Raw genomic sequence first — 27046 nt, 5'->3', positions numbered from 1 at the left:
CTTCCTATTTGAGCAGTTAATTTCTTCAAATATCCATATCTGTCCCTTAATGTATCCTTGCAACTCATTTACAGCACATATGACCATATAAACTAGTAATATACAGATTCCATACACACAACAACCATTTATTTGTACTGAATTGACCGGAGATTTGTTAAATTCCATAGACCTTCTTGTTCTCTGTACTTTTTAAAATGGTCAGTGTCAAGCTGCCTTGTATCCAGTGTCTAGTAAGCCAAGGCTACGTGATCCCTGTCCTCTTATTTAATAAAAGCATTTCATCTCAAGAACATTCTGTCCATGTGTAGTTCCTTTTTTTTCCTTGCCAGATAAAATACTCTTTTATAAAATTCTTGTTTAACCGAGCTTCACTTTCCTGAAAAAAGGGATGGGTTGCATTCTGAAGGAAAGTAATGCACAGGAGAAAAAAAAAAACAACATAAGCAAATGGGCTTAACTTGATCACACACACACAAAAAAAATAATAAAAATAAAAATAAAAAAGGCAAATGTAAAAACGGCAAAGATTTAACGGGAGAACGAGCTGAGGACGTTGCCCGTTCCTCTGTAAACTGAGCTGTGCTGACGCTGTCCACCGAGGGGAAGGGACCCTGAGAGGGTTTGCGAGCCTGAGCGTGCGGCTGGTCCCCTCTGCTCCCCCCTCCCCGCCCCTCCCCGCCCCGCCCTGCCCGCCCCTGCGGTCAGTAGCCTCGGGGCGCATGTGGGAGCGTTTGTGTCCTTGTGCGCACCCTCAGGCCACGGGCTCCCCCCCCGCCTGGACAGCGCTCTCCCCGTTCGCTGCCCTCTGAGCCTCTTCACTCTTCAGCTTTAAGGCTCTCTCCTGCTTCGTCTTGAACAGCAGCCCGTGACCTGGAAACACACACACCACGTTACTGCGCTCCGCTTTCACTGCGCAACATTTCAGACAAAACACCTTCACCAACATTGCGGACGTCCATTTTTAATATGTATGCGCACCCTCTAGTCGATTCAGATAATGGCCTTGACCTGGAAATCAGCATGACAACAACAATACAGGCTTATCCATCTTCCATTCCTGGTCTGACAAAAGTGTGTGGAAAAATGCTAGCAAAATGTACAAGCAGACTTCTGCTTTTTGTACAATCTTTCATTTGTTTGCTTTGTTGGCTGTGCGACATTGCAATTCAAAATAAACTGATGCTTTATCATAGCTCCACACACTGAAACCATGTTTTTTTCTGTCCTCAGGAGATGAAACAGGTCTCAACAGGCACCTTCCTGTCAAAAATTGCTGGAACCCCTGAAACCTACAGACCAATATTACAGAAAGCACATCTGACAAATGTAACTGCTCAAGTTCAAAGGTGGCCGTCTGTCAGATACGGTTTGACAGGCCTGACTGTGTTAATAAAGCCGATATAAAGACCCTTGATTTGGGTCATTTGCACTGCTGCACTGTAAAACCAGCGCACAGGTCATAGGAACTCCATCAGTGACATCATACATACCACAGAAGAGCCGGTCAGGACCCACTCAATCCCTCACCTCTAGCCCACGATTCATCACCGTTAACCTTAACCTGAAGTTGCACTTAAAATCATATGCTATTTTGAGAACTGACCTCTCTAATTAACGCTGCCCTCGAAGCTACGATGAAGCACACGCAATTCAGACTGCTATGCCTTCTGTTGCGACTTGTTCAGCGGATGCTATTTTTAGGAAGGAAGGAGCGAGTGAATTATGGGAGCTAATGGGCTAGAGTTCAGTTCCGCATCTCATTAGCCAAACAGAGTGGAGTAAATCTTGGGAAACAGAATGCCAGATGTTTTTCTTTTTTTGGCAGGTGGGGGGGGAGGGCCTGCTTCTCTTCTACTGTACGCAGGTCTAAATGAAACGTCAGAGGAGATGGGTGAAGTGACGCAGGCTCAGTCAGCGGAGAGGACGGTATGTGCAGGGGGGCACAGGCTCAGTCAGCGGAGAGGACGGTATGTGCAGGGGGGCACAGGCTCAGTCAGCGGAGAGGACGGTATGTGCAGGGGGGCACAGGCTCAGTCAGCGAGAGGACGGTATGTGCAGGGGGCACAGGCTCAGTCAGCGGAGAGGACGGTATGTGCAGGGGGCACAGGCTCAGTCAGCGGAGAGGACGGTATGTGCAGGGGGCACAGGCTCAGTCAGCGGAGAGGACGGTATGTGCAGGGGGCACAGGCTCAGTCAGCGGAGAGGACGGTATGTGCAGGGGGCACAGGCTCAGTCAGCGGAGAGGACGGTATGTGCAGGGGGCACAGGCTCAGTCAGCGGAGAGGACGGTATGTGCAGGGGGCACAGGCTCAGTCAGCGGAGAGGACGGTATGTGCAGGGGGCACAGGCTCAGTCAGCGGAGAGGACGGTATGTGCAGGGGGCACAGGCTCAGTCAGCGGAGAGGACGGTATGTGCAGGGGGCACAGGCTCAGTCAGCGGAGAGGACGGTATGTGCAGGGGGCACAGGCTCAGTCAGCGGAGAGGACGGTATGTGCAGGGGGCACAGGCTCAGTCAGCGGAGAGGACGGTATGTGCAGGGGGCACAGGCTCAGTCAGCGGAGAGGACGGTATGTGCAGGGGGGCACAGGCTCAGTCAGCGGAGAGGACGGTATGTGCAGGGGGGCACAGGCTCAGTCAGCGGAGAGGACGGTATGTGCAGGGGGGCACAGGCTCAGTCAGCGGAGAGGACGGTATGTGCAGGGGGGCACAGGCTCAGTCAGCGGAGAGGACGGTATGTGCAGGTGGGCACAGGTTGGCAGGGGCACTCACCAGGGCAGTCAGCAGTCGCCTTGTACGCCGCCTTCTTGCAGCACCCGCGGCACAAGCTAAAGACGCACTTATTGCCCTGCAGAGCCGGAGACAGAGAGCACAGCTGACAGTTAGCGCTCAAACATTATCTGTCACACAGGACTGCAAAGTAGGGGTGAGCATTCTGGCAAAATTCTGAGTGTTTCATGGAATATTTCCATGGGAATTTTGTCTTGGGAACACTGAAAATGTATCTTTTTTAAAAAAAATTTTATTGTGCACACTGTATTCTCAGTTTGGATCAGGTCAACCTTTAAAATGACTAATAAAGAGTGACTCCTAATCTTCAAATAATTCCCTAATTGCTTGATCCTTTTTGATTTATACTTGAATTGATTTAACTCAAAAAGTTCCATGAAATAAATGAGTACTTAGTTCAAACATCTCAGATGAGCAATTAGTTAGCCAGCACCAGCATGGAGCATCAACATGCAGGTCATGCGTTCATCACATGCACACTGGAAAAAACAGAAGCTTTCAGTCATCAACCTGTGACTGCTATTCAACTGATGGATGAGTGCTCTTGTTGACGAGGTAAGATGTTGATGATACATGTAAAATGATCTAAAATGTGTTAAAGCGATCACATGTCGAGTGTCTACTGAGTAAGTAAGCGTTGCTTCAACATTTACACGCTTACCTTTCAGAACATGCTGAGAGTGACACAGATAAAATGGGCCATGATACTTCGGAACATTGACTATGAATAAACCATGGCTGCCAAGTTTAACTTTACTTAAAATTTTTTTGCCTTAATTGATTTCATACATTTTATTTTGGTGTAGCATGTCCCTGGGTCATGCTAGCCCCACACACTGCCCAGCCATGCAGAGCTGCAGCCGCATTTGACCCCGGAATGGTCAGGACTCAATATCAGGCTGTGGAGCAGCACCTTCTCAGGAACATATACAAAGCTATAGAGACACTCAGCAGCTCTCCCGACTCAAGCTCTCTGCTAAATAGTAAAGTAAGCAAGCTGAAATATTTTGTTATAAAAAATAAACTGTCAAAGTTTTCCTTCAAAAGCTGACTTCTGTGCTCATCTATTTCTTCAATGAATGTGCAAACTTTGCTGCAGTTGGCATTTGTGCTATGATGGCAATCTCTCCGGGCAACACAGGGCCCAATTGTGCATCGCCCTGTGGAGCTACCGGCCACAGACGGCACCAGTTTGGTCCGGATTCTATCTGAGACTGTCGGCTCATCCCTGCACCGCAGTGCGGTGCCTTAACCGAACGAGCCCTTGAGTGCCACTCTCACTGCTATACAAGCATGCTTTTTATACAGATAAAATCATGTCCTTCCTTAAGTTATACATACATTTTTGTTCCAAAATATACAACTTCAGGCAGGAAGGATAATTTTCCATCAAATCTGATATCCTCTACAGCCAGTTCATACAGCTCAGGTAAGCAATGGCCTTGACTTGCTGGAAGCGCACTGTATTGTTCAGGAGAGCAGATCTAAAATAGGATCTTGTAAGTGTTGTGCTGAAGACGTTCCTGTTCCCAGTCTATTGAGCATGCAGTCAGCAATCATACTTCAGGAGCTGAGGAGAGGAGTGCTATTTGGAGGGCCTGTTGTTTCCTGCCGCAGTAAGGTGACCTTGTGGGAGAGCCGCCTCGCCAAATAATGACCACTCAACAGCACTGCTCCACCAATGATGAGCACTTTCAGCCATATGCTCTTGTTGGGAGGAGAAAAAAACACACAGACTAATCATAGCCCATGACAACTCATCCTGTATGGCAAGACATGGAATCATCTGTTCAAAAATATTTTGTATGGAATATTTTATGCGGTGGTTCATAAGTAAGAAGAATATAAAGTGCTAAAATGAGATATAATGTTAAATAAACCATGCATTAATAATTACACCTATTATTGTACAACCATGCAGAATGCCATAGTAATGGGTTTGATATGGTTTTTCGAGTTAAGTTAGTTGAAGCTTCTGAAATCTCTGTGTCACAAGGAGTTCCTCAGGGATCAGTGCTTGGCCTCCTTCTACTTCTACTTTATATGCACCCTCATTTGCTCCCTCACATCATGGTGTAAAAATTCAGTGCTATTATGATGTATTCACCTATACACTACATGGCCAAAAGTATGTGGACACCCCTTCTAATTAGTGAGTTTGGCTACTCCAACCAAACCCACTGCTAACAGGTGCATAAAATTAAGCATACAGTCAGGCAATCTCCATAGACAAACACTGGTAGTAAAATGGGGTGTACTGAAGAGGTCAGTGTGGCACCGTCATAGTAAGACACCTTCTCAACAAGTCAGTTTGTCAAATTTCTGCCCTGCTAGAGCTGCCCTGGTCAACTGTTAAGTGCGGTTATTGTGAAGTTGAAACAACTAGGAGCAACAACAGCTCAGCTGCAAAGGGTTTCCATGGTTTAGTAGCCGAGCAGCGGCACACAAGCCTAAGACCACCACGTGCAATGCCAACTACCAGCTGGTGTGGTGGAAAGCACACTGCCATCAGACTCTAGAGTAATGAATCACGCTCTACTATCTGGCAGTCTGACAGACAAATCTGAGTTTGGCGAATGCCAGAACTACCTGCTACCTGCCTGAATGCATAGTGCCGCCTCTGCCAGGCTGTTCTTCATGGTTTGTGCTAGGCCCCTTAGTTCCAGAGAAGGGAAATCTTAATGCTACAACATTCTAGAGACTTGTGTGCTTCCAACTTTGTGGCAACAGTTTTGGGAAGGCCCATTCCTGTTTCAGCATGCCAGTGCCCCTGTGCCCAAAGCATATAAAGAACTGGTTTGCGGAGTTTGGTGTGGAAGAACTTGACTGGCCTGCACAAAGCCTTCACCTCAACTCCATCAAATGCCTTTGGGATGAATTGGAATGCCGACAGTGGGCCAGGCCTCATCACCCAACATCAGACTCCAACCTTACAAATGCTCTTGTGGCTGAATGGAAGCGAATCTCCACAGCCAAGTTTAAAAATCTAGTGAAAAGCCTTTCCAGAAGAGTGGAGGCTCCTATAGCTACAAAGGGGGGACCAAATCCATATTATTGCCTATGGTTTTGGAATAAAATGTTCAACACGCACATAGAGGAGTGATGTTCGGCTGTCCACATACTTTTGGCCATGCAGTGTACATCAGCACCAAATCCACCCCAGCCCTTCCGCCTCTCACTCCTGGCTTAAATTTAAGGCATACACATTTGGATGTCCATTAACTCCCCAATCTAAACTGTGATAACACAGAAATCATGCCGGTTAAAACCAAAGCCACTCTCTCTAAAACCATCTTGTCATCGATGGTATCTTGGTTGCCTCATCAACCAAGGTCCAAAACCTAGAGTTACAAATTTATCCTACACTCTCATTTGAAACACACTACCTTAATAAAGTGGCTTCCTGCCCATCCCACATCCGTCACTGATGCCAAAACTCTCACACATGCATTAATATCCTCCTGCTTATATTACTGTAAGGCTCTTCTTGTTAGCTGCCCATTCAAACTATCCATTAACTCCAGGATGTACGTCCAGGAATCAGCAGCCAGGGTTCTCACACACATCAAGAAATGTACTTGAATATCTCCTGTTCTCCCATAACTCAGTTGGCTCACTCACCATCACAACAAGCATGCATTACACACCACTCATCACCACATTTTACAGCACTTCATGATCTGGCTCCCTATCACCGTTGTTTTACTGAATTACTCTTTTCCTGCACTCCCACCAGTACCCTTCCTCTGCCAGGTCCTCTGGCACTGGTCTGTTTAGGGTCCATCATTCAGCACCACGGCCCTAAAACTTTGGAATCAGATGATGTATTTATATGCATGTGCATTTGTTACATGTTCTGTGAAGTATTCTTGGGTATGAGAAAGGTGCTGAACAAATAAACAGGATTAATAATAATTGTTATTGTAAAAATAAATAAAAGTTGTTGTTGTTGTTATTATTATGATTATTATTATTATTATTATGTAGAGTAAATAAGGGTCTTTATTTCCTGATCTGTTTGCATTTTCAGATCAATACTACAAGTACAAAAAGTCATGATGTAAAGGACACTTTCCTATAAACTCTTGAAGTGCACTTCACTTTTCACAACAACAGTGCAAGGCTAATGCAAGGCTTCAGTCTAAAAGATTCCCATGGATTTACATTTGTTTTCCACATGAGAGATCTGAGGACAAGTACACTGCCTGGGACATAGCAATTGGGCTTCTGGCACCAGCGTTTAAGAGCTCTAAAGATTTAAATGTCCCCATCACCACTGCTGGAAGGCTAGTGTCACAAAGGACTGATAGAAACTGCATTAGGAAGGTTATGTTCCGTTGGAGATTAATGAGAAACATCTATTGGATAATGGGGACATTTGTTGACAGGAGATAAAAACATGCAAGAATATCAGCTCCCTCATGAATCCTTAATTACATGATTACGCAAACATGGAGTATCTTTCAAAGGATGAGTCATAATCACAACAAGATATTATTGTATCAAAAAAGTTTCTTTCAAAAAAAGTGCCAGACTGAATCTATGCCGGTTCAACCTGTGTCCCTTGGGGTAGCACACAACAGGCCACTGCATTGTCCAGGGAGTGAGCGAGGGAGGGTCTCTCCCTTCCACAACTCCACAGCGACACCTCTGGTCAACCAGAGGGCTGCAGTTAGTCTGCAGCAGCTGTGTAGCTTTCTGGTGTAGAAGCTACAGCAGTTTATCGAAGTAGACTGCCGAGTCAAATAGATGAAGTCAGCTGACAGTTTTTTTTTTTTTTGAGATTCACATGCTAATCACCTTCCAAAAATAACACAAAACACTGGATCAATTGGATAAACTTGGGATAAAAACATTTCCAATTTATTCTACATTTATTTTCAATGTACCTGTCAACCTACTTATTTACAATGCTTTTATTTCTTTAAAGATGACCTGATCTCCTTAACTGGTGACATTACTGTGTGTGTTAAGGCTTCGTAACCATTTTAGATATTTATTACCTCCAGTTTGTAACCCACTGAGGTCCTTGCATAAAACAGAATGTGTAAATAGGCTATTAATATCATGCACTGTATAAATAAAATGCATTATTATGCATTATATCAGCAATATTTCTATTATTTAGAACTACTGCTCTTGCAACCTATCTATTATTGTATCCAAAGAAAGCAAAAATAGGCACAATGATATTTCTGAAGGCACCTGTAGCCTTCTTATCGACAGACACAACAGATGCCGCACAGTCATAACGGCTCCAGCAGGAGGGGAGGATGATAGTAATCCTGGCAGCAGATGAGCAGTTCCGAGGCTGGCATGGGAATGGCATGGGTGGGTAACTAACTCTGCAGAGGCGTTCGGCAGTGCTGAGGGACTGGGAGCAGACCTGTATAGAGCCACAATTCAGTCACTCAGCCTGAGCTCAGTTCTCCATGGAGCTCCAGATGGACAGGAGAACCCCCGGTGCTTTTTTGGAACCAGAGAGAAGACTGAAACCCGAACCCCCCAGAACTAGAATGGTTCGCGTTTGAATTCTGACCCCGATGTGTACAAGATAAAAAGTACGTCATAAGGAAATATTCATTACCACGAGGTTACTCTCCAATACAAAACCAATGCAGGCTAATTTCTGAAGGAAAACTGGGATTCCATTGCAGCTTTAGAAAAGCAGTGGGGGTTAATAAAAAAAAGAGGTCAATGCTACATATACACTATGGCTCCTTATTAAGTGTCAAAAAGCCATAGCTGAATAAGAGGGCAGTAGCCTTTTCCCTTCACTGCCAGATTTCATTTCCTGTTTCTGTATATTAAGTCTCCTGGGTTTTGAGCAGAGCCACTTCCAATGCCAAGACTGGGTCCATTTTACAGATGCCATCATTCCCCGATCCTTCCACAGCACTGATCCTCTACTCTGATGTGACAGCATTCAGCATTGATGAAAAGGGTGGCCATTCGAATCGCACATAAATCTTCCCCACCGTTTCATTCCTATTTCTCATAATTTCTGGATCTTGACGCTTGCCAGGAATATATATCAGCAATGCCTCTACAGGAAGTCGGCTTCGGGAGATGATTTTCAGGTCTCAACTGAAAGAAGGCATGCAGAAACTCATCTACGCTTCCCTGAAAAACTGCTGCAACACCATGCATTTACAATCAACTGTGGAATCATGCAGATAATTCATTCATCGCCTCCCATCCCCGAAAAAAAAAACCTTCTAACTACAGATATTGAAATGGGACCCCTTAAGTGTACTCAATCAAAATGACCGGAGAAATATGAATTAAGAGTCTGTGATGGGTGAGTAATGAGAAGCAATGAAGATCCAAGCACGGATGGAGTGGACAGTCTGGTACTAATGGAAATCTTAAGGGCTTAGATGAAGTGCTCTGCTCACCTACTTGGAATAATGACTCCGTAAAATAGCCTACATTTCCGTTCCTGTCTCAGGAAATGGTGAACACGAACATTTATGTCTAAACAGCCATCACTCAACAAACCTTGCCGTCTTGCCTTTAAAAAGAAATCACAAAAACCAACATCCTAACTTTGTTTTGTTCTTGAGATATGAAAATGCCAAAGTAAGTTGACATAAATGAATAATATTTTCCCTTAATCTGGGCTGTTGGTTATTATTGTATTTTTTGGCCATGTTCAACCCCCGACCTAATTTTTAATTTCCAATTATCTGCAACCGCAGGGCTTGCGTTCACGTGTGAACCGCGCTGCTGATTTGGGAGAGTGTACACATCCACAGTTCTCCTCTGAAACATGTGGAGACTAGAACAGACCACAGCTAAGTGGGCAGAGTGGAGTCAGAGGAAGACCCTTCATGGGTGGCTTTCACATGCAGCCCACGGGTGCCCCATTCATCAGCATGTGTTGCCAGAGGGCTTTGAAAGGTGAACCACTTAGTGACGGAACCCTCCAATACCCTGGGCGAAACAATCGGCAATTGCGCATCACCCTATTCGGCTACTGCCAGGGTCAGCACTGGCGCGGGCTGGATTAGATCCGACACCGTGGGGCTCATCCTTGCACCACAGCCTTAACCAAATAGGCCGCCCAGCAGCCCTATTATTATGTTATACGCATGATGGTCCTTGATGTAATCTCATTCACATCAAAGACTGATAACCTCTGTAGTCAAGGGAGTGCAGGGCATTAATCAGCTATTACAGTCACTGCATGAAAAACAGTTTCTGGAAGACATCTGATCTGTTATATTTCAGAGAAATTCGGGGTTTGTGGGTCATGAGCGGTAGTTTCCCCGTGTCAACACGTGCACTTCTGCACACTCCCGGGCCACGTCTGTGATCCTGAGGCGTGGACGGCCACGACCGGTCAATTATGCCAAGTGCACGGGCAAGAACACCTCCGTGCGCAAAATGATGTCAGTTTCCAATTCGACATTGGTTTCCGACATTGACACATGTCGCACACGGCCAGGAAATGCGTCCGTTTTTGGATTCGCATCCACCCTGCAAACGCGCCTTTTCATGCAGTGAGTGAATTACAATGCAGCGGTGAGCGCAGTCAGCAAGCGTTCCTGGGCTGAGCCATGGAAACACCCATCACTGCCCAAGAGCAATAAAACTGCGGAACACCTAGAGCCGTCAGTGCTTAATGGTGAGGAGAAACGAACCGGTGCCCGTATCCAGGTCACCTCTGTGCTCAAGCACTAAGGGAGCTCATTAAAGACAACGGCCAGGAAAGGGTCAGGGGCACCCGCCAGTCACCACCATTTTCTTCTAAACCGTGATCGTAATTGCAGCAGGATCACTCTGACTCATTACAGAACGAACACAAAAAGATTTCCACAATGAACATCTTCAAATGTCACCCCTGGAGAGGCCGACACACTGCCCCAGTGTACAGCATACTGAAAACACAAGCTTGAAAGCTTGGTGCTGAAATATGAAGGGTGCTGTGGTGTTAAGCTTGTAGAACTGGGAGTGATCACCCTGAGACTTGTTGGCAGAAAACAATCATCGAGAGGTCTGCAGTCAAAGTTCTCAGGCCTTTCAAACCAATGGGGTAAAATACAAATATAGAAATTAAGAAATACTAAGGAGGCCCAAAACGTACAACGAAAAAGATAGTAAGGTAACACCGCCCTGCTCCTCTTCCATTCCCACCCCACCTCGAAGTACCCCATGGGATATCAAAATATTACAACAATCGTCTTAGCTTAGCTGCATTATCACTCCACAACATATCTCTTCCTGAAGCATCGTGACTATGAGCAAAAAGACAACTCTATACGCACCACATTAGGAACAGAAAGAGCCCACTGGTGAAGGCAGAAGAAGACAGCGGAGGCTTCACTCGTATAGCGACCACTATCTCCGCTGAAGTCAGCCCAGTGAGAGAAACATGAGACTGAGACGATGACAAACGAAGGGCAGAGACCTCGTTTAGCAGAATAACCTCTGGTGCCAGGAGAAAGGATGTGGGGACAGAAGGTCACGTCAAGGAACACAGTAATGCAATTTGTGCATCTGCCTGAACAGTCAAGATATTAACCGCATATTCGCTCTGTGCCCTTTTTCTGCTGGGGTTTTTAAAAAACGTGTGAACGAAGTTTCTTCGGTTCAGTTATTTCGGTATTATTACTACATACAAATTAGGCATGAGGCAACATTTCATGCATCATACAGAAAGCCAATTTCTCTCTGCTCCAGATGGATAATATCCTGTATATTTCATTATGAACATTCAAGCATGACTGTCCCTAGTCCTGAATTATAAATACTGAAGCTGATTTGTTCTGTAGGCATAGATTTTTGTTAGTTAGATAATTTTCAGTTTACCTCAGGAAAAACAACCGGATGACACAGAATGCAAAAATCCTATCCATGCAGGCACATCTGCAGCATCATTTCTGCCAACTGAGGAACATTTTGGTTAAAACAGCCACATTGGGGGTTACCGAATGGCTCACCCAAGGATGGGCCCAGCAATTTGGCATGGAACGCGACACTGCCAGTGCAGACTGCAGCCAGCACCCCTGCAAGGTGATGCTCTCGGGACGATTCACCCATTACCTCCCAGCGCCCCCCGCTGGCCACTACTCACCAGCGCCTGCGGGTCTGCCTGTTGAGCTGCACGGTGTTTGGGTGTGTGCGGGAGCCCGCGTTGCGATAAGAAGCAGTGGCTGAGAGCCGCGTTTCGGAGGGGAGCACAGGACGGTTGGCGCTCTGCTCAATCAATAGCACAGGTGGTGCCAATGAACACCGGTAAACATGCAAATCGCCGTTACAAAACTGCTGGACAGCTCTGATCCTGCTGTGGCAGCAGAGAACACAAGCATACCTTAGCACCGGTACTCTGAGCTCTGCGACTGCCGCTGTCCTGAGGTACTGCTTTATACGCCTTTAAATACAGGAACACCAAATCTGGATATTGGTAAATGTTGCTTTTTTGTGAAGGGCAGAGAGCCGCTTTCCAGCACAAGGGGGCCAGAGCCATCTGCAGTAACCTCAGCCAGTCTGTGTGAACGCCTGCATCTTGGAATGCAGTCAACACATTAATTAGCATTAATCTGCCAGATTCGCTGCCACCTTTGACACCCATTTAGAGCTGCCTTCCAAGTCATCAGAAACAAACGGCACTGACAGCACCACCCACACAATAATTAAGAGACGCTCGAAGACGGTGGCACTACTGGCACATCCCACACAATGAAAGTTCCCTCAGCAGCAGGCAGGCCAAACAAGCATCAAAGATTTCACATCAGACTTTGGGCAACTAGCCTATGGGGAGTCAACTGCCAAACCCATACCCTTTCAACTCTTCAACTGGCTCACCACACTAATCTTCAACCCCAAATGGAACCCATTAAGCATTCTGCTGCTCTAAACACGATGCCATTGTCAAGCAGCAAAACTATTAGGGAACAGTGACTGAAGCCCTGTTATGAAAGCCAATGAGAAACCATACTGGGAAGAACACATGACAAGCCAGCCGCCGCCAGATGCTACAGGTAACAAAGGCTGCACCTGTTTAAATGTATTCTCACCTTCCCAGAGAGCAGACAATGTTCTCTACTGCACTCTGTCAGAGGCAAAGCAGAGATAGAATATGTCCTAAGTAAAGAACAACGTGATTTGAAGAAATCACACTACCAACGGTGGGCAAAGGTGAAGGACCAAATGCTTTCTTCAGCAAAGGAACAGGCAAATTTCCATTTCACAAATCACTCAATATCGTCTGCTGCAGATAGAAAATGATTAATTATATCCTTAATACTCAAATTATCACAGGAAATCCAAGATATTGACCTTTACCACTGATATTGAATGCCTGATCACAACAGACCCATTGTGGTAACATCCTTGGTCTATTCAGGAAGAATCCACATACTTCTCTGAAATGGGCAGAGTAAGCCAGCACATGGTGGTAAAATCTGCGCACAGAGACCCTCTGCCCTCATAGGACTATGACCACCAGAGGGCAGTGTCTCAGAATGAAAGGGGTGTGGGCTGTGAAACACACCACCCCACTCCACACAGGGTACTCAGCATGGTGTGCCACCTGGAAGCCCACTATCACTCATTATGACATTAGTCTGAAAGTGTGATGTTTAACAGATACACAATCTACTTGAAGCGTTTGTCCAATGTCATTCCAACCTCACGGAATAAAGATAAAATGTATAGTTGGAACAACAGAAATTGCACGGTGCCGGTTAAGGTGTGTGGATACTCCAGCTCTCAGACATAAATGGCTCCTGTCCTGAAAAAATTAAAATATTTATGGCCGAGATCACAACAAGCAAAACGGAACTGAAACCGTAAGGACCCTCTGGGCAGCTCAGAGAGGGTAATAAAAACTGAGATCTGCATGAGAACCATTTCTCACATCTGTTAATATTACAATAGGCTCAATACAAATGAGATCATTGAGAAACATTTGATCTCCCCCTTCTGAACTGAATGACTAACACTGCTGTAGATGGCCAGTGTGCCAGACTCACCCATGAATTACAACACGTCAAGCAGAAACCATACAGATGGTTAAATGTGATGACTGAGACCACTTAGCATCTGCTCTAAAACTGTAATATATTTACCCCTTGGGTAAAAAAAAAAAAATTTACTTTTAAACTGTTAAAATGTGACTGATTGGAAATAAATTAAAAGTTTTTTCTTAAAAATCTGAACAAACAGTTGGGAGCATATATATCCGTATCGGTGGTTCTCCTGGGTCTCTGGGTTTCCTGGAACAGCACATTAGCACTTCTCAGCTTTAAAACGGCAACAAAACCTTTCAAAAAGAGCGTCCAAATGGCTCAGTTCAGACACATTCACCTCAAGCACAAGCTGGGACCAATAGACAAAACATTGCGACTATTTAAAAAAATAAAAACAAAAAAAAACCTAAAAAACATTGCGACTGAAAATGGTTTAAAAATACATTTTTAAAAATCTGAGATGTGAGATAATTTCTGGGGTGGATTTTTGGGAAAATATTTGAACTTTTAAATTTTAAATTTTAACTAAATGACTGTTAAATTTAAAGGACTATCAATTTAAAAAACCACCTCCTTGTAACAGATCAAACATCTGCTTTTTTTATTTTTTACATATGCACTATTGAAGTCATGACTACCCCAAACAGGCAAGAATGAATTTTTGGGAACCAGCACTGTTTCAGTGCGTCTCCTACTCTACCCAGAATGAAAAGGGGTTTTACAAAACTGCACACCGCACAGGAAGAAAGGAGACCCTGAGGAGCTATCTGAATGCATGCAACATTTTCTGGTTATTGTCATCAAGACCTGTTTTGAGCGGTTGCTTTCAAGCCCATTACATCAGCCAGAGCAAATTAAAGTCACGCCCATGCTCACTTTACCCTGACGAACTAAGTCATAAATATAAATTTAGCATTTCACGCCCAAGTTAGAAACTGCATGTGAAACCCTCAAAGAGAATTGCCAAAAAAAAAGAAACTCTTACATAAACATTCACTCTTTTTAACGGCATGAATATTTAATTAATATTCTCAACCTGCACTCCGACAAAAGGTAAGGAAATGGCCAAATTGGACTCGGCCATTTTGCCATACTGGTGTTCTTGATGCATTGGAAAAGAGGAAAATCAATCGTCCCCGGGGGCTTGCTCTGTGAGAGGCAACTGATCTCAGCGTGGCTAATCATATCTGAAGACGTGCAGCCAATAGCAAACAAGGATGTCAGTCTGCGTGTGGATCAGGCCCGCCTGGAGTCAGAAACGCTAGCTGATGCCACAGTGCCTCCCTAATCACCCCCGGAAACACACCTGCTGTCTTTAATGGACAATGGCCATTTCACTGTTCATAGTGGCTTTAAATGAGCCCCCTACAGTATGCGGCTAAAGCAAGTGCAACAGATTCATATCCCATCAGTGGTTTCTAGAACTGATTTTGTCAATAAAATTCTGAATGCACAAGTAGTTACCTTGGCAACAGCCAGTTCATTCCCAGTTTCAAATTCTATTTTCCATTAAGGTATGCTGGTTTAAGATAAAGCAGCGCTGACTTCCCCTTCAACTGAATAAATCACAATCCCAGGAATGCCAGGCACCGCATTCCTGGGATTCTACTACAATGATGAGCAGCCACTCCTTTGTTTGCATAGAACAATTCCACACCACTCTTTTGTTATTTAAACACTTCAATTGTGTTTTTATGAATGTGTTTAATAAGATGTCCAGCACATTTACAAGATTCTCAGCTATGTGCATGTATTGATACACATCTCTTCTTTCAGGGCTTGGTAGGCATGACCCTGCTAAATCACTAGGTCTCAGCGGAGCAGAAAGAATCCTGACTGTGGCAGTGTGGACTGGGGCTAGAAGCCCTCAGGAGCAGGGCAGAATTAGGGCTGGAAGCCCTGAGGAGCAGAGCAGAATTAGGGCTAGAAGCCCTGGAGAGCAGGGTGGAACTGGGGCTGGAAGCCCTGGGGAACAGGGTGGAACTGGGGCTGGAAGCCCTGGGGAACAGGGTGGAACTGGGGCTGGAAGCCCTGGGGAAGAGGGGTGGAACTGGGCCTGGAAGCCCTGGGGAAGAGGGGTGGAACTGGGCCTGGAAGCCCTGGGGAACAGGGCAGAATTAGGGCTGGAAGCCCTGGGGAGCAGGGTGGAACTGGGGCTGGAAGCCCTGAGGAGCAGAGCAGAATTAGGGCTGGAAGCCCTGAGGAGCAGAGCAGAATTAGGGCTAGAAGCCCTGGAGAGCAGGTTGGAACTGGGGCTGGAAGCCCTGGGGAACAGGGTGGAACTGGGGCTGGAAGCCCTGGGGAACAGGGGTGGAACTGGGCCTGGAAGCCCTGGGGAACAGGGTGGAACTGGGGCTGGAAGCCCTAGGGAACAGGGCAGAATTAGGGCTGGAAGCCCTGGGGAGCAGGGTGGAACTGGGGCTGGAAGCCCTGAGGAGCAGAGCAGAATTAGGGCTAGAAGCCCTGGAGAGCAGGGTGGAACTGGGGCTGGAAGACTTGGGGAACAGGGTGGAACTGGGGCTGGAAGCCCTGGGGAACAGGGCGGAACTGGGGCTGGAAGCCCTGGGGAACAGGGTGGAACTGGGGCTGGAAGCCCTGGGGAACAGGGCGGAACTGGGGCTGGAAGCCCTGGGGAACAGGGCAGAATTAGGGCTGGAAGCCCTGGGGAGCAGGGTGGAACTGGGGCTGGAAGCCCTGGGGAACAGGGTGGAACTGGGGCTGGAAGCCCTGGGGAAGAGGGGTGGAACTGGGCCTGGAAGCCCTGGGGAACAGGGTGGAACTGGGGCTGGAAGCCCTGGGGAACAGGGCAGAATTAGGGCTGGAAGCCCTGGGGAGCAGGGTGGAACTGGGGCTGGAAGCCCTGAGGAGCAGAGCAGAATTAGGGCTGGAAGCCCTGAGGAGCAGAGCAGAATTAGGGCTGGAAGCCCTGAGGAGCAGAGCAGAATTAGGGCTAGAAGCCCTGGAGAGCAGGGTGGAACTGGGGCTGGAAGCCCTGGGGAACAGGGTGGAACTGGGGCTGGAAGCCCTGGGGAACAGGGGTGGAACTGGGCCTGGAAGCCCTGGGGAACAGGGTGGAACTGGGGCTGGAAGCCCTGGGGAACAGGGCAGAATTAGGGCTGGAAGCCCTGGGAACAGGGTGGAACTGGGGCTGGAAGCCCTGGGGAAGAGGGTGGAACTGGGGCTGGAAGCCCTGGGGAACAGGGTGGAACTGGGGCTGGAAGCCCTGGGGAACAGGGCAGAATTAGGGCTGGAAGCCCTGGGGAGCAGGGTGGAACTGGGGCTGGAAGCCCTGAGGAGCAGAGCAGAATTAGGGCTGGAAGCCCTGAGGAGCAGAGCAGAATTAGGGCTGGAAGCCCTGAGGAGCAGAGCAGAATTAGGGCTAGAAGCCCTGGGGAGCAGGGTGGAACTGGGGCTGGAAGCCCTGGGGAACAGGGTGGAACTGGGGCTGGAAGCCCTGGGAACAGGGTGGAACTGGGCCTGGAAGCCCTGGGGAACAGGGTGGAACTGGGGCTGGAAGCCCTGGGGAACAGGGCAGAATTAGGGCTGGAAGCCCTGGGGAGCAGGGTGGAACTGGGGCTGGAAGCCCTGAGGAGCAGAGCAGAATTAGGGCTAGAAGCCCTGGAGAGCAGGGTGGAACTGGGGCTGGAAGACTTGGGGAACAGGGTGGAACTGGGGCTGGAAGCCCTGGGGAACAGGGCGGAACTGGGGCTGGAAGCCCTGGGGAACAGGGCAGAATTAGGGCTGGAAGCCCTGGGGAGCAGGGTGGAACTGGGGCTGGAAGCCCTGGGGAGCAGGGTGGAACTGGGGCTGGAAGCCCTGAGGAGCAGGGCAGAATTAGGGCTGGAAGCCCTGGGGAGCAGGGTGGAACGGACCATATTGTTATCAGGGGAAAGAGGGTTTGGATCTACAGCTCATTTCCAGCCTCTTCTTACAGACCTTGCGTGTATTGTCTATCATCAAATAGGTTTTTATTCTGCCAAATACAGGTTTTGCTCTGCATTAAATGTGAAGCAAAAGAGAGAAAAAAAGACATTTTTCATTGATTTTTTTCGTTTTTTCCATTTCATTTTTCAGATTTCACCCATGCTGCGAGAAAGGTATCCTGTGACTCAATGCCCAGCCAAGCATGCAATTATCATTCCAAAAGTGCATGAAGACAGGACAAGGCCACAGACTCAGGAACAACAAACCCCCACACCACAGCTTCCCCCGCCAGTCTCAGGCTTACCCTGCTGTACGCTACCACCCAAGGGCATTTCAAAGCCCAGGCAAAACCACAGACCAAAGTTTTATTTCAAGGCTTTAAGATAAACACATCTTTTTACATTGATAAAACATTCCTCTAAAAATGCACACATACAGAGAAACTGATGAGAACTGCAAAAGTCTATTTCCTGACGGTCTTAAGTGCTGTGTGCAAGCATAAGCTTTGTTTCCTATCCACAGAGAACACTATAGGTGTGCTAGTATGTTTCCTGTATTAATGTACAGGCTTTACGATACAATTTATCCCATAGGTCCACTGAGAACCCATTACGTTTTCCAATGAAACTGAAAGATAATGGTGATACAGGGAGGGCTGAGCAGTGCTGCTGCACTCTACTGATTATAGGTAAATCCACATGGGTACCAAACAAAAATGCTTTTGCAAAGCACGGCTGTGAAAATCTAATCACAGCCAATCAGTACAACAGAAAGGCAGTTTTGCATGAGAAAAGAAATTTAAAAAAATCATGATTCATCTAGTCATAGACAACTAATGAAATCCATCAACCTTCCACAGATACACTGCTGTTATTGGAAGACTCACTTATTAGAACTTCATGTAATCCCAATGTAATGAGCTGAATGGCAGAAGTGTCATAAACTGGATGGTACCCAAGTGACAGTAGACCTAGCCATAAAGATACCATCACTAGAACATGTTCAATAGGATTCAGGGCCAGGAAAAGCAAGTACAGAATGGGAAAACTGCAGTGTGGGACTGTCAGAACAAGTGGCACAGAGCATCACGAAGCGCCACCGATTGGAATTATCCAATGGCCAAATGAAGGTAATGTATGCATACTCCTAAGTGTGTAGTACAGCATGGGCAGGCAGTGAATGAATTGCCTGACATTTGCCTTGTCCTTGCTTGTTGGGAAGCAGAAAGGAGGACAGGCAACTCACCTTTGGGTTTCCACACTGCTCACACCTGATGTACTTTGCTGTAGAAACAGAGAAAACAAGTTCAGCCATGTTTGCCTGTGCGAATACACTTATGAATACAACTCCTACGGCACTAATAATAAGCAGAGACTTGCTAAACGCAACAAGGTTGAAATGACATACAAATAACCAATTTATTCATAGGTCATGGTTAAAAGTGGGAAAACACCCCAAAACATTCCCCATCAAGAACATTCATCATCCAATCAATAAATAATAACAAAAAAGACCCAACTCAAATAGTACAAGGCTCTGTACTCTTAGCCATAATTCCTTTTTGAATGGGACACAGTAATGGAAAACCTTTGAGAGTTTTTGGTTTAACCCTGAAGTGCCTGTGCTCAGTGCTATATTCTGTGGTTCCCAAGGACCCACACTATACTGAACTATACCATTTGGTGTTCTATTATCCCTGTTCGCTATCACCTCAACTGTAACCTGCTCAACTCATCATCTTTTGCTGCGATGGTTCTCTTGTAGCATTCCATTCTACTGCTACTTTACACCAGGCTGGCCAGTGGAGGACTGAACCCCCCCCCAAATCCAGGTTCCTCTCGACATTTCTTCCCATTGGGGAGTTTTTTCTCGACACTGTTTCAAAGTTTTCTCCCCAGAGAAGAGATTTTTTACATCGTGTACTTGCTATTTGGAGGTTCAGACCTGGTCTTTGCTCTGTCTGCTCTGTTTCTCGCCTTGCTACTCCGTAAAGTGTCCTTGTGACAGTTCTCGGTAAAAAAAGCACCATACAAATTGAATTGAATTGAATCGAATCGAAGGACCCACTTACGTTTCTGCTCCAGGTTGAAATTCTTGTGGGGGTTGCGGGCTTTCTTCTTTTGCTTGTTTTTGGAGAGGAATTCTGTGGTGCCATCGCTGTCCTCCAGTGCTCTCTTCACACACGTCACCTTCGTCTGTGGCTTGGGTTGCCCGTTCTCACTCCCTGGTTCCTTTGGCCTAGGGAACAGATCTAGATTTTAAAAGAGGAAGCTACACAAGCGGCTTCATCTTTTTTATAATGCCACAATCTTCCCTAAATAAGCCATACACTAGGTAAGCACGAAAAAAGGAAAACGACTTCAAACAATCTGTTAGCAAACAAGATTATGTATCGATTTTAGATATTAACTGGTAAAAAGCTACATCAAACTTGACAGGAAGAACAGTGGCCCAATTAGTGTTATCAGTCTCATGCATTATAGCTGAAAATGAATCATTACAGCACGGTGCATATGACATCAGGATCAATATAAGGCAATGATTCAGAGATCCAATAATGGTCTTTCAGAGACATTAACTAGCAAAGGGCCAAATTTCACTTCAGAAAACCGACTTTTGAAGAGACAACAGTGGAAAATATCAATACCGTGGCTTCCGCATTACTAACAAGTTCAATGCCTAAGGCACAAAAACCTTTTGAAGAGCACTCTCAACACACGTAGCTTACAATAATGAAAAAAGTATAAACCCAAGTCCCGAAGGGAGGCAACACAAGGAAAAATCTGTGTAAATTTTAAGGAGGGAGAACACACGGCAGAGAGGCCAACCATGGAAGATGTGCAGAAATTAAGGTAAAAACGCTAACAAAGACAAATAAAGACCAGAGGAAGAACTGTACAGACTATGATGTTATGAATAAACAGGTGTTACATGTCCATGTTGCAGAGGAAAGAATATTCCAGAGACATGACAGAGCAACAGAATGGGACAAGCAGGAAGAAAGGTGGACATATCTGAAGGGTAGGGTTTAACCCTCCTGTGTGGCGTGAGACTGGAAAGATACCATTTTATTTTCAATAACTAACTTTTTCTCTCTCCCACCATTGCTACAGACTGAATGCAACAAGCCTTGAAATACTGGTATAATGTCATTTGGCCTTATGAAAATGAGAAGCCTGAATCACCAACCAAGACTAATAACATTATTTGTGAAAAATAATGCTATATATCCGTGCCCATATATGACTGTCTCTCTAAATGACCTGAAACTTTTGTTTTGAAACATGGAATTCTGGAAGATTTGAGAATGATTCCCCTGTCCATGAGACTTTATATCTCCTGTCACAGAATGCATATATTAATAAAAATGATATTAAATGATGTATTTATCAAGCAGGAAAAAGTGTATATGGCCTTGATTTCTTTGCAGTCCATTCAGCGCACACAAACTCCAGCACCCGTTTCCGTTCTTTGGCGATTGTCATGGAAACGGTCCAGGGAGATTGTGTGGTCTGTGTTAGGCTATTTGCCGCAGGATAATGCCGTCAGCATCCGACTTGTTGACGTGGGCAACATCAAAGTGAAGATAAACAAGGTTTTCAATCAGGAATTTGATACTGAACCACTGAAAAACAGAGAATGAGCGAACTGCAAGCAAGGTTCAGCTGACAAAGAAAGTACTATTGAAATGTGTCCTTGCCATCAAATGCTACCTGTTCAACATCCCACAGAAACATGGTGTGTTCAAAGGAGCTATTCATTAATTAAGGGGCTGTTTGATTGTGAGCATACACAAATAAGCACGGAATGACCCAGTGCACATCACATGCTGAAGGAAGTGAAGGACATTAGACTCACACAGAAATGGGAAGGCTCCTCACCATGAAATTGCAGTCGAGTTACTAAATGAGCTGTAAATTAAACAGAACACTCCAGTAACCAATACTACAGCATCGCATTCGGCGAATGAGCAAAGAGGGCTTGTGCTTACACGGGTCGCACGTATGGTTGGCAGATCCAATGCGGGAACGGCAGACCATTTACGCTCTTCCGCCCGTCTCCCCCCTTGGCCATTTCCTCCTGGATCATGAGGAAATAAACACACCATTTTTTACAAGAAGAAATGTAGCATGGACAACGTTACATTTTATTTCCAGGGGCTGGGCTTATGGGGAGATCGATCACCATTTATACATTTCACTTATGTCAGTCTATACCATTTGCACCCACGGAGGGCAGTGAAGCTGAGGAACATGGATTAATGAGTGAGCCAGTCAACAATTCCACCACAAGTAACACAGTGTTCTACAGGAGAGCTAGCACAAATAGTGCTGCATCTCTCACTGAAGACATTTAATAAACAGAGTAACTGGGAAGTTGCTTATTCTGCTTTAAACTGAGGAACTCTGGCTTCCTTACGACTGTCCTACCCCAGGCTGAGGAAGCCATATGTGCCCTGCCAGGGCAGGCCTATGGTGACTCAAACTAGCCATGCCTAAGTTTGGCAAACACAATTACGGCACCAAAGAATCCTATACTCCACCTTTAAGATTTGAGGACTGAAATGAAGACAGATTTGTAAAGTACCCAACCTGGCAGCGCTGCTTCAGCTGTCTGTTGACCTCCGCCATTCCAGACAGGGTCTTCACCTTGGCCAACTCTTCTCTTAGCTCCTGATAGATCTGCAGTCTGTGGACAGAGAAAAACAATGGTAGCTCCTACCAGCTAGACCCAAGTCATTTCACAGCAGAGACAGAGGTATGCCAGCACATTTTCAATTGTAGAGCTAGACTCATGCTAACACCTTTTCCACTGTAAATATACTCACAGCCCAACACCGTTTCCTCTGTAGAGCTAGATCTAGGCTAGCATCTATTCTGCTGTATTTCTGATAGACAGTAGTACAAGTGCAGTCTTCCTGGGTCTAGATTATGACATGGACCTCTAAAGCAGAGTTTGACCCGAAAAAAGCCTACATATTCCTTCCATTGTCTTTTGTTTGGTGATGGTGGCGTGCTCCTCCCTATACAGCACTGATACTGAAGGAAGCAACATTAGATATCATACAGCTTATAGCTTCCACTTTCAAGCAGGCCTGAATCAGTACCAAGTCAGACCGGTTCCAGCTCAACAGAGGAAAATGGACACTGAAGAGTGATTACGGTCTAGTAATGAGAATATGCTCATGGCAGGCTGCTTATATTACATCTCTTATTTATGCGAGGCCAAGACACTCAGATTTATTCCACTTCAGTCTGAGACAAAGCAGAAGAGAAATCAAAGGGGCCCCTGGCGGTGACGTACGTGTGGTGCCAGAGTTTGAAGAGGTGCGCGCGGACGTAGGACAGGGAGCAGGGGTACTGCTGAACAACCTCCAGGTACTCCTCCGCCATCTCCCACACAGGCGGGCTGGAGCCCTCAAACAGTGCCGGGTTGTGGAGATTCCCCTCTGAGACAGTAACACACACAATGTGTCCAGTACATGCACGGCACTGTAAAACAAGCATTTCAGCTAACATGCATTACTGTCTAGATGTGCTCTGCAGCAGGGGGCCAAGATGTTTCCTAATTCCCATTCATTAGTTAGTTACGGACATATCTGTAGTGGACCACTGCTCTCTTCTGTGATAGTCAGAATCAGTGCAAGGTAGCCACCCACTGGTATAAAAGTGCATTACATTGATAATATAACCCTTAGGCTTCCTTATCCATCACATACACAATCTTCTATCACAACCTGGGAGAAATTGCCATTTCTTTCAGCTCAGTGAGTATGAAGACCTTGAGCTGGCTTTTGTGACTCTTTCACTGAAAACACCCACAAAAATCCAACCATTCAATTCAAAAGGAACACTGCACCACAGAATGAATCGATAGAAAACCAGTATATCAGGATTAACTGAAAAAAGTGGCTTTTTTATTTATTTTTTTAGAAGAGGAACAAGATTCAATTGAAGTTTATTTTCCAGTGTTGCCAGTATCTGGCTTTATCACATATGATTGAAGCTTCTTTGATCTACACAACCTGAGCACCAGCAGAGGAATCACTGCAGATTTATCTGCAGACTGGCAATATTGCATTCCCACCCCACACCACTACTCTCTCAGTCCATTCAGACACAAGGAAAATATGAACTTAGGACACCTCGCCTGCTTTTTCAACTCCACCGCCTGGGACAGTCAAGGCCAAACTCCAATTAAAATTTAAAAAATACGGTTTACTCCATATTTCACTTCTCCCAGGTTGGACTGACAATAATGTCTGCAAGACAGCTAGCTACATCACTGCAACGTCTCCCTCTTATTCTGGAGAGCACACACTCAGCGTTTGCTGAAACAAATTTTTTCACTCACTCTGTGGTCCATCTGTTGAGCTGCACAGTCACTATGCCAGACCAGCAGAGCCGTGCAGTCATTATGTCAGACCAGCTGAGCTGCGCAGTCACTGTGTCAGACCAGCAGAGCTGCGCAGTCACTATGCTAGACCAGCTGAGATGCGCAGTCATTGTGTCAGACCAGCAGAGCTGCGCCGTCATTGTGGCAGACCAGCTGAGCTGTGCAGTCGTTGTGGCAGACCAGCAGAGCTCCGCAGTCATTGTGTCAGACTAGCAGAGCTGTGCAGTCGTTGTGGCAGACCAGCTGAGCTGCGCAGTCATTGTGGCAGTCAACTTTACGGCTTACACGGGAAGCACAAGCAGACTGGAGGTGTCAACTGAGCAGATGAGTCACTACTGTGGTGTGAGACAGGGAATACAGTACTGACTCAAACCCTCTTTTACCGTGTGATTCTAAGCCCAATTCCTCGCCCAACCACAGTCAGCACTGGCACAGTCAGGCCAAGATTCAGAACTGAGAGAGCTCATTACTGGAGAAAGGGCTTGCGCTTTAGAAGGATGTGCTACCTGGAATGCTCCAGAATGTCCAATGCCTGAGCAGCATACTGTGCTACCCAACTCAGCCCCTAAGGCTCCTCCCTGCTATATCTCAGCCATCTGCTCGGCCAATGAAAACGCTCAGTCAGCGTGACGTGCACCGTACCTGCACTCATGACCCCATGCACGCCCGTCTCATCCATGCAGCGCTGCACGTCACTCAGGTGCTGGATATTCCCATTCGCAAACACAGGGATGTTCACTGCTTTCCTGCAGCAGCGAGATCACACAGGAAATCAGACCTGCCTGCAGTCCCCCGAGCAACAAACAAAAGGGAGCTAAATTCCTGTTTTTCACTCACTGACAAACATGCATGGCCCCTGGTGCTTCCGTTCACCTTCGGTCATAAAAAATTGTGGCCCATTTGCCTAATGGTTACCAACTGTTTTAAGACATTTGGTCCACAAAAGCTCTGGAACGTACCGCACAGCCTTGATGTGCTCCCAGCTTGCAATGCCGGTCATCGCTCCTTTTTGCTCTTTGGTTCGGCCATGGACAGTCAACAGCTAAGGAACAAGCAACACGGCGCTTTAATGCGGAAGCCTATGCTACATCCATCCTAAAGCTAATGCTTAAAGAGACGGACTAGGTCCATTACCTGGCATCCAGCCTTCTCCAGCATCTTGGCGTACTCCACTGTTTTTTCGATCTCCGAGAACACTCGGATTTTACATGTGAGAGGCACTGAAATTTTCTCATTGGCTAGTGTGACTAAAGAGGGAGAAGGAAAAGAAAGACAAGGACAATCAAAAGTCATGTTTCCAGGGCTATGTTTCAGGCAGACAAAGACCACGGTTGAACGATAATCCTCAAAATAGTACAGCACGTTTCAACGGCCAAAACTATAGATCAGCTATAATGTAGAAAAATCAGAAGCATTCCTACAGATAACGGATGTGGGCTGAGATTACCCTTGCCAACCCAACAAAAGATAAAGACATAAAGATGGTAGATTCCCTACTTACGCATCTTCTCCAGAAGGTTCCACTCCTCCTGTAGAAAGGCACCATAGTGTCCTTGGACAGAAGGAACACAAACTAGCATGTTAACTAGCATCTATACAGTATGTGTTATGTGTAAGAGTTAACTACTCCAGTCTGAGCTCAGCTGTATTAGCAAATAACTTCAGTATCACATCTGATAAATAAATGTCATTTTGGTGAACATGCCCAATCATTAAAGTCTGTGTGCTGAATGTCACCTCTCTTAGCGATCATCTGAGGGCAGCCCAAGTTGAGATCAATGGCATCACAGTAATCCTGAGCCAGCAAAGCAGCCTTGACAAAGACTTCTGGGTCATTTGCACAGAACTAGAAAAACACAGAGATAATGAAAATCATCTGCACTCACTTAGGTTTTTAGAATACTGTGTTTTTCTCTGTGACATTGCTGCCAATGGGCATATGTGCAAGTTAAGGAAGCAAGCTCACCTGTGCAATGAGGGGTCTATCTTCTGGACAAGCTTCGTTGTATAGGTTCTCACGGCGATAATTAGGGTCACGCACAAAAACCTGCGCGTGCAGCATGGGGGTGTAGCACAACTCAGCACCGTGCCTGCGACTCAACAGCCTCCATGCCAGCTCGCTCTGGTCCACCATGGGAGCCACAACATAGCGTGCCCCCTTAAGAGTGGTCCTCCAGAACTCGAAACCCTGCAGCTTTGGCATGGCCACAGCCTGTGAGAAACAATTCGCCGATTTGATTTTCTGTAACACAATTCAAACCACAACTACCGAAGTACCTTATGTGCACCACCTATTCTAATCAGACACAACATCAGCTAACTGACAGCTAGTAGGTTAGCAAACTATCTGCTCTGGAAGTCCGTTGAGATTTGAAAAGCCGTAGCGCGGTTGCTAGCTTGCACAAATATTTTCTCAAATGACACGCAACACGATGTCATTAGTAACGCCTCGTCAAGGCATACCGATGCACCGAAAAGGTAAGTCTTTCTCAAGTTGCAGTTTTGTCGTCAAGATTTAGCCAAGCACAGGTTGCTGTGTGCACATGCTTGAACGCATACCGAAGCCTTCTGGCGGAGGACTGCGAACTAAAACTGGTTACCTTAACTTTCTTTCTAAAACGAACAATCATTGCTCCGTAATCTTTATGAACGTTTTATACCCATAAAATATTTTTTCTCTCAGTTTCGGAGTACTGACCAGTTCTTACAAACAGCTGCACTTCGATCAAATGTATCCACCGACCACCTACCAACCACCTTCAATCGTGCGACTGCCGTCCACTTCCGAGTGTTTCTATGGTTGTGTTACACACAAATCTGACGGATGGGAAACATCGGGCCCGTTTTTGTAGCCTACCGACAAAGGGTGTTTACAAATGTATGCCTTCTCTAACAAATTAAAATTATGTGCAGTATTTTGTCATTGCAATTAACCCCAGTATCCATATATTATGAATAT

General features: G+C 46.1%; 1 protein-coding gene across 3 annotated transcripts; it reads right to left on the bottom strand.

Moving 5' to 3' along the window:
* Positions 1 to 101: 101 nt before the first annotated feature.
* On the bottom strand, positions 102 to 26937 carry dus1l (dihydrouridine synthase 1-like (S. cerevisiae)). 3 transcript variants are annotated; one of them, XM_064323119.1, is made up of 15 exons: positions 26786 to 26937; positions 26054 to 26299; positions 25825 to 25933; positions 25589 to 25639; positions 25222 to 25334; positions 25047 to 25129; positions 24730 to 24833; positions 22996 to 23140; positions 22284 to 22380; positions 21683 to 21771; positions 21573 to 21602; positions 19763 to 19929; positions 18937 to 18974; positions 2774 to 2849; positions 102 to 873 (listed from the first exon to the last, which is right to left on the bottom strand). In XM_064323119.1, exons 2-15 carry the CDS (start codon positions 26288 to 26290, stop codon positions 755 to 757), a joined length of 1458 nt encoding a protein of 485 aa, XP_064179189.1. In that variant the 5' UTR covers positions 26291 to 26299; positions 26786 to 26937; the 3' UTR covers positions 102 to 754. The 3 variants fall into 3 exon arrangements, with proteins under 3 accessions (XP_064179189.1, XP_064179190.1, XP_064179191.1); XM_064323120.1 differs by having other exon boundaries at positions 26838 to 26936; XM_064323121.1 differs by lacking the exon at positions 21573 to 21602.
* Positions 26938 to 27046: the final 109 nt, after the last annotated feature.

This window comes from Anguilla rostrata, chromosome 2 (genome assembly GCF_018555375.3).
Source record: "Anguilla rostrata isolate EN2019 chromosome 2, ASM1855537v3, whole genome shotgun sequence".
Lineage (NCBI taxonomy): Eukaryota > Metazoa > Chordata > Actinopteri > Anguilliformes > Anguillidae > Anguilla > Anguilla rostrata.
This window is presented reverse-complemented; position numbering and strand designations above follow the sequence as displayed.